The sequence below is a fragment of the Balearica regulorum genome, chromosome Z (genome assembly GCF_011004875.1).
Source record: "Balearica regulorum gibbericeps isolate bBalReg1 chromosome Z, bBalReg1.pri, whole genome shotgun sequence".
NCBI classification, from domain to species: domain Eukaryota; kingdom Metazoa; phylum Chordata; class Aves; order Gruiformes; family Gruidae; genus Balearica; species Balearica regulorum.
The window spans coordinates 30,575,798-30,588,249 of record NC_046220.1 but is presented as its reverse complement, the minus strand read 5'-3'; the positions used below and the strand labels follow the sequence as shown (position 1 = coordinate 30,588,249).

General features: G+C 38.2%; 1 protein-coding gene and 1 long non-coding RNA gene across 2 annotated transcripts in view; one reads left to right on the top strand and one right to left on the bottom strand.

Annotated features, from left to right (window-relative positions):
- The window catches only part of FBN2 (fibrillin 2), a 200,739-nt gene that overhangs the window by 7,960 nt on the left and 180,327 nt on the right, over positions 1–12,452 (bottom strand). The window contains 8 exon segments of the mRNA XM_075740354.1: positions 2,589–2,820; positions 5,144–5,263; positions 6,898–7,026; positions 7,672–7,788; positions 7,938–8,060; positions 8,659–8,784; positions 9,477–9,683; positions 12,068–12,193. Coding sequence (XP_075596469.1) covers positions 2,589–2,820; positions 5,144–5,263; positions 6,898–7,026; positions 7,672–7,788; positions 7,938–8,060; positions 8,659–8,784; positions 9,477–9,683; positions 12,068–12,193 — 1,180 coding nt within the window.
- The window catches only part of LOC142599486 (uncharacterized), a 177,427-nt gene continuing 167,363 nt past the window's right edge, over positions 2,389–12,452 (top strand). The window contains exon 1 of the long non-coding RNA XR_012833055.1: positions 2,389–2,488. This is a non-coding gene — a long non-coding RNA (uncharacterized LOC142599486). The remainder of the gene's footprint in view (positions 2,489–12,452) is intronic.

Genomic DNA, 12,452 nt, shown 5'->3' with positions numbered 1-12,452 from the left:
ACTTTACTGACATCTTTGAAAGAGGAACATAAATGGTTTACTGTACTGGATTTAAAGGATGCCTTCTTTTGCATACCTCTGGATACAAAAAGTCAAAGCATATTTGCTTTTGAATGGGAAAGTCCTGCCACAGGACGAAAAACGCAGCTAACGTGGACTGTACTTCCACAAGGATTTAAGAATAGCCCCACAATATTTGGGAATCAGTTGGCAAAAGAGTTAGAAATGTGGAAGAAACAGAATCAAGGAGAAGGTATATTATTACAGTATGTAGATGACATCCTGATAGCAGCAGAAAGTAAGGAAACATGTTTTGAAATGACCATCAGTTTATTGAATTTCCTGGGCCAAGGAGGGTACAGAGTCTCCAGAAACAAGGCCCAGATAGATAGGAAAAGAAGCAGTGATTTATTTGGGATTTGAGATATCTCAAGGACAGAGACAACTGGGAAATGAAAGAAAAGAAGCCATTTGTCAGATCCCCGAACCTAACAGTCCAAAGGAACTGAGAGCCTTTCTGGGAATAATTGGGTGGTGTCGACTCTGGATTCTAAATTATGGTCTGTATGTGAAACCCCTATGTGAAGCCCTGAAGGAATCTAAAGACCAATACTTGATTTGGACACCTGAATGCCATAAATCATTTAAAAAAACCTCAAAAAGGCATTAATGATGGCCCCTGCATTGGGTTTACCTGATCTAACCAAACCTTTTGAGCTGTTTGTACACGAAAGGCAACATCTGGCCCTTGGAGTGCTGGCGCAACGGCTGGGATCTTGGAAGTGACCGGTGGGGTACTTCTCCAAACAACTTGACACCGTGAGTAAAGGATGGCCGGGATGTTTGCGTGCCGTGGCAGCAATGGTGCTGCTGATTCAGGAAGCTCGAAAATTGACTATGGGCCAAAAGATAGTGGTATATGTACCGCATATGGTAATAACTGTCTTAGAACAAAAGGGGGGTCACTGGTTATCCCCTAGCAGAATGTTGAAATACCAGGTTGTCCTATTGGAACAAGATGATGTGGAATTAAAAACCACAGCAATTGTAAATCCAGCAATGTTCCTGTCAACAGAAAATCCTACTGAGAAATTGGAACATGACTGTCTGTTAACCATTGAACAAGTTTATTCCAGCAGACCGGACCTGAAGGACGAACCTTTGAAGGATCCTGATCTGGAGCTGTTTGCGGATGGAAGCAGTTTCGTGCAAGAAGGAAAGCGAATGGCTGGGTATGCTGTTGTTATCACCACCAAGATACTGGAGTCAGGGACGCTACCTGCAAATACATCAGCGCAGAAAACAGAATTGGTGGCGCTAAAGCAGGCCTTACGGATGGCAGAAGGGAAAAGGGTAAACATATGGCCGGATTCCAAACATGCATTTGGTGTGATCCACGCTCAGGGAGCTCTCTGGAAAGAAAGAGGACTGTTATCAGCCCAAGGATCACTGATAAGGCATAAGGAGGAAGTTCTTCAACTCCTACAAGATGTGCAGAAACCAAAGGAAGTGGCCGTAATGCATTGCAAGGCTCATCAATTTGGTCAGACGGCTGTAAATATGGGTAATCGGTTGGCGGATAAAACTGCAAAGGAGGCTGCTGAACAAGGTATCCTTGCACTAGTACCAGTGAAACAGGTAAAAATTCCAAATTTAAAAGCAAGATATAGTAAACTAGATGAACAATTGGCAGAGCATTTAAAGGCATCCCAAAATGTGGAAGGATGGTGGGTAACACCAGAAAATCAGGTAATAGTAACTCCATAAGTTATGTTAGAACTTGCAAAAGAGAAACATGAACAGACACATTGGGGTGTAAATTCTATGGTTACAAGTTTAAAAACATCTGTAATGTGTATAGGATAGGAAAATATGAGTGGAAGTATTGAAAACTTATTATTTCAAAACTTCCAAAGGGGGGAAATGTAACCGTAGGATAGGGGCCGTGAAACAGAAACTATAGAATCAGGTTGAGATAATTAGTTTGTAACCAAGGTAACAGGTAATGAAGCTAACTGACCATGGCAAGGTACAATGCTGCTATGTTCCATGTACAGTCCCTACCAAACTGAACAATAGGTTTGGAGATATTAATCTTATGAAGTAAGTTGCTATGGACAGGTGCAGCTACAACAAGGATACTGCGCATGCCTGCATGAAGGGGGTCATCCAGCGGACACGGGTGCAAGACCACTGACGACCACCAGAGACCCTTGAGGACCACCAACTCAAATCACTGAGCATGCGTGACGGGGAGGAGAATATGGAAATGAAGTCTAAGAAATGATTATCATAGGACTGCCTTTTCTGAGAAAGATGATGAATATGTATATTTTGATTCTGTATAAGCTGTATGTTGGTGATCACCTCGCATGCACGTTGGGTGGAGCTATCCCCCGTGCATCCAGCGCTGCAATAAAGAATGCCTGCCTTTTAACACTACATTGGTGTTACGAGGTTTATTCCCGGATTTCGGTGACAGTAGCCTGTCCTTCATTTGCACCTCTGCTTTTCAGTCTCACTAGGGTCCAGTGTTTTTATAGGCTTCTGAATGTGTCTTTGATGAATGACTGTGTAGAGATACTCACCCTTGTCCAACTCTGTAATAGCCAGGTGGACAGCCACAGAGATAACCACCTTCAGTGTTGGAACAACCATAATTGCAGGGGTTCTTGGTGGAAGAACACTCATTCACATCATGGCATGCACCGGAGAATTGGTCGTAAGAAAATCCAGATGGGCAGGCACACTTGTAACTTCCAAGTGTGTTGTAGCAAGAAGCAGAACCACATGCGTTAGGATTGGAGCATTCATTTTCATCTAGTAAGCAAACAAAAATACATTGGCATCTTATAATCTGATAGACTCAGGCAAGTATGATGTAGCTAACAAATCAGAATATCTGCAAGTCCTAGGTCTCTTGTTACATCCTTAACTTCATGACCCCACAGAGACTTGATCACTGAAGAAAGCACATTGGCAAAGGTCCCAAACACATATAGCTAGACTGTAATGGTATTTTAGGATACTGTTACTGGTAACCTTATACTGACATAAAGCTCCCCTTTTCTTCAAGGTACATCTGCTGTTTTGCTTAGGGGTCCTCTTTCCCCTGGCAGGGTACACTCCTACAGCCCACAGAGGAGAAATGAGCTGCAACTCCAGTCATACCTTGACAATGTTCCTGGGCACCTAGTGACGGGGCGAAGTTAGCACATACTTGTGGAAACCTGCAGGCTCTGTGGGGCAAAAGACAATCTAAATAGCCAACCAAAAAGAAAGAGAAAAGGAAGCATTGTCTTCACCTTGTGGGTATTGAATTAAGATACAGAGAAGATGACTCCTCCAGTCAGTGTGATTGATTTGGTTCCAGGCTATATTGTGAAAAATGAGTGAGGAAAGTAGCTTGTTGTATGGAAGATCATGCTTTTGTTAGTTGGCACGTTTTGCTTATTTCTTTACCTTACCAAGGTAGTGCATCCCTGTAGGTGTTTCCCTCTCCAATACCATTAGCACATGCTTTACCATTCTTTCCTGCAGTTACTAGGAGACATTCTTTTGAGGACTATCTGTAATCATGTAACCGTAGGATAGGGGCCGTGAAACAGAAACTATAGAATCAGGTTGAGATAATTAGTTTGTAACCAAGGTAACAGGTAATGAAGCTAACTGACCATGGCAAGGTACAATGCTGCTATGTTCCATCTACAGTCCCTACCAAACTGAACAATAGGTTTGGAGATATTAAACTTATGAAGTCGTTATGGACAGGTGCATCCACAGCAAGGGTATTGTGCATGCCCGCAAGAAGAGGGTCACCCAGCGGACACAGGTGCAAGACCACTACGACCACCAGAGACCCTTGAGGACCACCGACTCAAATCACTGAGCATGCGTGACAGGGAGGGGAATATGGAAATGGATCCTAAGAAATGATTATCATAGGACTGCCTTTTCTGAGAAAGATGATGAATATGTATGTTTTGATCCTAGATAACTTGTGTGTTGGTGATCACCTGGCGTGCACGTTGGGTGGAGCTATCCCCCGTGCATCCAGCGCTGCAATAAAGAATGCCTGCCTTTTAACACTACATTGGTGTTACGAGGTTTATTCCCGGATTTCAGTGATAATCAGATGCTGTAGCTGTTTTGCAGTTTTGTGGGAGTTCTTTGTTGTGTGTTCCTGTCACTCCCATCTTTGCTTTCTTTGCTGTATTAATAACTAGTAATAAGAGCAGTATTAAGTAGGGAGTGATGCTGGTGGTTGAGACTTCAGGAAAACTGCCTGGTGTGCTACTTATTGTAAAATTTGTATGCCTAGGATCAGGACACTAAGATCAACCTATAAGAAACATATGGCAGTGTTCACAGCCATCCCCTGATTATGACACCATTGACAGAGAACCAGGAAAGCAAACTTGAAAAGGTAAAGATGTTGTTATGGTGCCTTGTGAGCAGTACAGGATGTGGTTGTTTGGGTGTGTGTTGGTTTTTATTTAAAAAAATTTAAAAATCCTACATTTCATTTGGTAGGGGACTTAGCTTAGTTCATGAAACACAGAAAAGAAATGGACTGAATGAGCTAAACCTACAGTAAAACTGCTGAGCTGATTAATTTTTCCCTGTTCCCTGCCCAAAGAACTAATGTGGGCCTTAAGACTGTATTTTGGAAGTAGGAAACCCTTAATGGCTATGTTGATAATTTTTTCTCCCCATTCGTTATAGATGCTATTCTGTAGTATTCTCAAATTGCTATACAGATGGTGATTCTTACTGATGAAAGTTGAGGGGGTTTTGGGGTTTTTTTGAGGGTTTGTGGGTTTTTGTCCTGCTTTCAGGAATTCAAAGAACACCTTTCGACCTTTCTAACATGGGGATTTTTCCAAGGACAAGGGAGTCAGGATTTAGGCCTTACTAGGAAAACTCTTTGTCACACAGAGTTTCAACAGGATGAGTGTGTTTTCCTGTTACCTTATATCAGTGATTTATGTTGGGAGTAATAAGTGAATGAAAGAAGGGGGAGAGAGGAGAACAAGATTTGTGTCTGCATACCCTTTGTCCTGCCCATTCTTGTCCTCACCTCACTATAAACACTATGACGCCTTTGCTGTTTAAATGTATTTTGTGCTGCTTGTTTCCTTACCAACACATTGATTCCACTGGTGATGCTGAATATATCCTTGTGGGCATCCACATCTATATCCACCCAGGATGTTTTGACAGCCATGCTGGCACCTATGGTTTCCATCACATTCATCCACATCTTTGCAATTGGGAGAGAAGTAGAACATGAAAGAACACACAATTACACACATTGCTAAATATGTTTCTCACTTTGATCATAACCATTGAAACACTAGTATTTGTGACAGAAGAGTACTGCTGTAAGATGAAAGCACCATTCAGGCTGGTCTTTTGGAAAGCCTGAAAGTCAATTAATGTAATATTCTTTCTATCTATTAGTAATCTGACTGGAGCTTTTGAGCCTTTACATTACTCAGATTTGGAGAAGAAATACTATTCCTGGTAGTCCCACATGATGTAGCTTTGATGTAATGTTTAGAATCTGAATGGTTTTTTATTTCAGTTTTCAAACCAACTATGTAGGACTAAGCTTTCAGTTTCCTGGAACATATTGAGTGTTTGAGTATGAGGAATACATACCAAATTTGGATGCAAGTTCTTACCTTTGCAATTAAAAAGAAAAACCCATCTTAAAAAATCTCTGAGGTATATGCAAATGAATGAGAAATCCACAAAGAAAAAACAATACGTAAAACACTCAGTCATCTGAAATAGTGTCTGCTATAAGAAACAAGTAGAATGTAAGCAGCCTAATGTGTCAGCTACGGTATGCAGTTCTACTAGAAAATAAAAAAAAACATGCGTGATATCACAGACTCTAAGTTACATTCTAGTTGTCCACAGTTTGAAACACGTTTAATGGAACTGTGATGTTCCAAAGCCTGAGGTGCAGAAAACCATTGGACCAGGAACTGAAAACCGTCATTATCAGTAAGGGCACACAGAGCAGTTCTGATGTGCTAGTTGTGTACGTGTCTTGTGAATGCTTCGATATGTATAATTTAGTGTTTTGTTTCACAGGTGCTAGGTAAAGCACACAATAAGGATGAATCTACTTTATGAGAATGAAGTAATCTGACAGAAGATAATGCTTTCTAAAACTTCTGGCTGCACACATTCTGCACTGTTACTTTAGAAATAGGCTTTAAATATCAATTCCTGTTTTAAATGCTGTATCAAGGTAGCTGACATTTTGAGATGTCATAACATTGTGTGTGTATACCTCTGCATTTCTAATTTTCAGCAGCCAGATGGCCTAGTACTACATTTTAATTTCTTCTTTGCTCAATATCTGAGGCCCATGGAAGAGTCTGGAGCTTTCAGATAGAGATTTCCTGATTGGGGCTCCCTTGGGGCCAACAAAGACAGATGGAGCTCAACTTCTGAATGTGTATGTCTATGGTAGAAGAGTTAAAGTACGAATTTAGAATCTAATCTTAGATACCCTCAGGTGGATGATTACATTAGCTGAAACACAATTGTAGAGAGATTGTGTTTAGACTGTATGAAAATGAAAATGAAAAAGAAGAAACAACTAGACTTAGATGCATAAACCTATGTGAAGATGAAATGGCAGCCTGGAAAAAGTTCAGCTAAAAAGTCACTTTTATTCTAATTTCTGTAAGAATTACTCAGGCAGTATGTTCTTATATAGAATTATGCTTAAAATTACTCAAACACATTCCTATTTCTCTTTGGTATTTACTTTTACTATGGCTGGTGCCCTGTTTTATCTATCTTTGACATCACAGGCTTCACTGGACACAGAAGTAAGGATTTGCACCATAAAAAATTTTGACCTTTGCTAGCTACCTTCACAGTTTAATCCAGTAGAATCCAGAGAAAATCCCCTTTGACATTCACAGGTAAAACTTCCAGGAGTGTTTTGGCAAATTCCTTTTGATCCACAGAGCGATGGCTGAGAACCACATTCATTGTTATCTTAAAAATGCAGAGGAGAGACAGAAGGTTGGTGTACCTTGTAGCAGGATTTTAGAAATGTTCATATATAAGAGGCTGAAATCCACAGAGCTGCAACAGTTTATTTTGAAAATGCAGCTTTTCATATTTAAATGTCAGATGACCTGACAACTCTTGCAGAGCTATGAGTAATAAATTGGAAGTGCAAATTGTAATTCAGTTGTAAGTGTGAAAGGTATCTAATTGGTGATAGTGGAAAAATGCTGCATTTCTGTTTTAGCTGAACTAAAATAGTTTCAGTTGGCAAGACATATGCTTAAGATCTAAAGACATCTGTATTTATTAAAAAAGAAAATGCAGTCTGTTTTGTTTAACTACATTTTAAATCAGATTTTAATACTTTACCCCTTTGTCTCCATGTGGTTATACTTGGAATACAATAACATGTATTAAATATGTACAACTGTTTACTAAGCAAGAAAATACAAATGGTAGATAGACTGCTTTTGCTTTAGCTATAATTGTTGCTTTTCAAAATCTGTTTCTGGACTGCTGACCTTATTGCTCTGCATTATTACAGTTCATACAGAGCAAAAGACATGAATGAGAATTGAGAATGTTGTCCTTATAGAAAAACTCATGCAAGAAAACTACTGTGTTTCTTACCTATACAAGCTGTATGATGTTGTGTAAAACCAGGTGGACATTTGCATGTGAAGCCTCCAAGGGTGTTGACACAGAGAAATTGACAATTATGTTGTTTGGTTTGACATTCATCAAGATCTGAAAGAAAGAGATGTTGCCTTAAGAAAAGTCAACAAAAAAAAGATGTACATTTAGTCTAACTTGATAAAATTACCACATTTCAAAACAATTTCCTTTTCAGTCATGGTGCAACAAAATTAAAAGTCACTGTGTATCACTTTCTTTACCTTTACATGTCTTTCCATCTTCTTGAAGGATGTATCCCCGAGGACATGAGCACCGATAGCTCCCTTCCGAGTTCTTGCAGATAAAATTGCATAGTTTAGGAGACTGAGAGCATTCATCAAGATCTAAAGAGAGAAACTGTTAAGCATCTATTACACTGATTTCTTTGTCTTTGAAAGGTATTTTCTAAACAGCACTATATTTAAGAGAAAAATGTTTGTAGAAAAAGTCCTCAGTTCACATTTGTTCAGAGTTCCTCTTTCTTTCTCTATGGATGTGTTGCTGTGGACTTTCTATGGAGTTGCCACTACAGTGACAAACCGAGTGTCTTGAAAGAGTTATACTAAAGTGAGAGTGGCATTAGTATTTTAATCTAAGTATTTATCTTTGGGCATACTATGGTATACTTATAGGTGTTAACCAACAGGAAAGTGGGAAAATGTAGACCATGAAATAATGAGCTGGTTTGTCAGTCAAAATGTTTATACAGCTGAAATGTATTTCAGTGCTCATTCTACTGCAGGAATATTGCCACTACAGCTTGTTTCTTGATTTTCCCAAATTAAATACAAAAATAGAAGTGCATATTAGGAAAAGAAAGATAGAAAAGAGGTAAAAGAGAGAAAAAGAAAAAACTGGTTTGATACAAAGGTTTACAGAGGTTGATATGTCATTATGTACCAATTAAAAAACATAACTGAGAATTAAGATGCTGAATCTTACCAATACAAGATGTGCCGCTAATGTCAGTGGTATAGCCAACTTCGCAAAAGCATCGGAAGGAGCCCATAGTGTTAATACACTGTCCATTTCTACATGGGTTTGGCATGACCTTACATTCATCAATATCTGTACAGAAAATATTAAATATGTAATCTTCCAGTTTTAAATTAAACTTTTTTCTTCTCTTTTTGCACAGTTCCTTATCATCATGCTTCTGATAGGAACTTTACCCTTTCTTTGTCATTAAAAATGGATCTGAATTCAAAGTCAAACATTCTTCAAACTTTCATTATTGTCTTTTGTATCAAAACATTCCTGCTGTTTCATGGGGTAATCAGTTTCCAGTTTTGCTAAGTCAAAATACAAAATGCATAGAAGTGAATTTTCTTATGACCAGTTAGATGATGTCAAAATTTTTTTCACCACAATTAAAAAATGTATGTTAGCTTCTGCTTCCTGTGTGGAAATAATAACTGCAAAGCATTCAGTGACACTATTATTAGAACCACTGCTGTTGCCTCTGTCATGTATGCAACTTTTCAGCGTACAAAAGCTTTGGGATCATTTCTAACTTTTAGTTTGTTTGGTACCTGCTGTTTTAGATCCCAATCCTGAAAATTCTAAACAGCTTGAGTATTCCGGTTGCAGCTACTGTTTAAATGTGTTTTTAATTTCTGGTCTCTTGGCAACATTTGAAAAATCAAACTATTGTTTTGTAGGAAATTCTTCAAAGGAACTTCAAAGAGAATTCTGCATTTTCTTAAATATATAAGCATATCCATTTCTCCTCTTCTGCCCCTTTTCCTCCCTGCAAATACCTCTTCCATCTGTAGTATAGCCTGGTCCATGTGGACAGAGTTTCTTATATTGGGTGGTTCCGGGAAGTGGACAGAGCTCACACTGGTTGCCCCAGCCCCGGCCTCCATCACAGCAGCACTCAGATTTAGTGACAAGATTCTGGCTGCTTGAAGCCATCTGACACATTGTCTGTAAAACTTCAGCAAAGCAAAACCCTTTGCGATTATCTGTAAGGAAGAAGTAGAGAGATCAAGATAGAGTAGGAGATAAACATCTGATCCATTAAGCATCTGATGTATTATTCTGGCTTTCCATCAACACTAGAGCAAGAACTAGAAGATTATTAGCAACCAGTCTATGAAGACTATTTTGACTTAGCCTTTCAGATTTGTTGTGTCTTCTGATAATCTGCTGCCATTCCCAGTGTATTCCGGACATCCCTAAAGTTCCATACCTGGATGAGTTGGACACGAATTTTACTTGCAGGAAAGCTGTCCCCAGGGCATATCTGGTGAGTTTGCTTGATAGTAAAACAGGCTGTGGGCCAAACTGAGCTTCCACTTAAGTTGCCTATGTTTGACTTGCATTTGAATGATTTACTTGGAATGGGATTAGAAGTCTGTTCGTTTTACTGGCCAAAATATCATGTCTGATCTTCTATAATTATCCTGATGTGGTACAAATGACAAAATCCTTAGCATGTAAAAGTGTCTATACAACTCAGTACTTTTTCACTGGCACTCCTAGTTTTCGCTGGGGAAAAAAATAAAAATATGGCCTTACTGTTGATCTGTCCCTTTCTAATTATATTTTCCTTAATTTTTAAACATTTTGGTTAATTAATACCTGTCAGTCATGAAAGAGGAGCAAAACTTCAGAGTCATTAAGCTCCTTGCCACTTTCCTTCAAACAGGCAGCTGAGGAGAGCAGAGATCCCAGCTTCCAGTGACAATGGAAACTAAATTTTGCACAGATGATATCTTCTAAATAGGCTATGTCACCTTTCTTATTTGTTAATTAAATTGGAGACATTGTCAATTATAGTTGGACAGATGCTTATGTTTTTAAATGAAAGATTTTATTTTTTTTCTCTTAAAGCTAAAAGTTAAAATCCTTCAGATCCCTCAGAATGTTTACATGTATCAACACCCAGCTGATCTTCTCTTTTACAAGTATGAGGAGTAGAATCTGTACATTTCTTACATGAATCAGGTAAAATGTGAACTTTGGCTTTGCGCAAAACTTACTTTCGGTGCCCCATAACTCAACTGTTTACATCAAATAAAGCTGTTGTCACTGAACGCACCAGTTGTGTGAGACAGCATGTTTGCTGTAGTAATTTGCAAGACTCAGCAGATTTCTGTTCTCCCAGTTAGGTATATTGTGCAGGTCTTTATGCATATTATGATTTGAAGAACATATAATGCTTTGTCCCCAATTTGAGATGTGGAATGAATTCTAATGTGAATGGAATATAAAGGTTTGCACAATATATTTTAAATAATGTCATCTAAGACTTAATGTTTGTGCTGTAATTACTAAGAAATACTTTTTTTTCTGCCAGGCTTATTCTTCATTGTAAATTCTGACCCAGGAAATCCTAAAGGAAAAGTAGCAATGAGAAACTAACCCAAAGCATAGTTTCCAGAAAATAATAAGAAAACCATATATTAAATACAAGAAAACAAGAATGACCTCCAAACAGGGTATTTCCTTGGCATTAACAACTGGCTGGGGTTAACACACTGTGGCATCCTCTTCCCATCTGGTCTTAATCCGTAGGAAATTCCCTGCTCTTCCAATGTTATTGCTTTGCCTGAAGTCAACATGCTACTAATGACAACTTACAGGGAGCTGTTTTTACAGTACTTACATAAGATAATATACAAGTATTTTTGATGCAAGAATACTAATAAATACTCATACAGTTTCAAGTATTGTAAAACACTTTGAAGTATCTACACTTGAACAGTGATAATAAGAAAGTAAGGTTTTGCAGTTTTGTTTGCTTTCTATAAAGGGAACAATGAATTTTGTAGTACAAATGACAAGTCTGAGCATATTGAAAAGGAAATACAAGTTGATGAAGATAAACCCCTTCATCAACATTTATTATGCAGACTCGCCTCAAAACTTTTTAATAGATCTTGCAATTCTTTTGTGAAATCCCAATATTTTGTATTCATAATCACTGTCTGAATTAAAAGTATAGAAAATTCAGATGACTCATTGCAGTACTGAGGTGTTGATTGCATTCTGAATATGCAAACACTTAACTTTGCTCTGCATCCCAGTTTTTGATCTATCTAAGGTAACTAAACTCTGCTTCTTCTTTAAAAAAACCCTGTATTTTGTCTGGATAGTGTTGCTCAGCACTGTATTTATGTCCTTTGGAATTTAGACACTTCTATGTGATTAGTAGACTCAGCTGACATTTTCAAGATGATCCTCATTCCTATGATTACTTAATGTCATATCATTGTTTAATTACTAAGGAACATAATTTAATTTCTGTAGATATGAGAGCTGTTAGGCACTTAGAAGCCTAATTTACACTCTGCATCCTTTATACTTTAATGTAAGACGAAATGTATATGAAAGAGGCATTTACCAAGACACTCAATGCCTGATGGACTTGGCAGGAATCCTTCATTACATTCACATCGGTAGCTCCCAATAAGGTTCATGCAACGACCATTTTCACAGATACCTGGCTTGGTGCGGCATTCATTTTCATCTTTACAAAAATAAAATTAAACCAATTAAATAAATTATTACAAGAAAATATATCAAGCTTATAAAATTTATTAATTATTCTCTGTAATATTTGCAAAATATTTGCAAGAAGTAGAAAATGAACAACTGATTAAACCCGGAAAGGACTTTCCTAATCACACTATCCTATTCCATTTCTTATGTACTGCATCCTAGGACAAAAGCTTTAATCCTTGTATGCTCTTTGCAACTTTTGCAGAAAACATTTGCAGCAGAGCAAA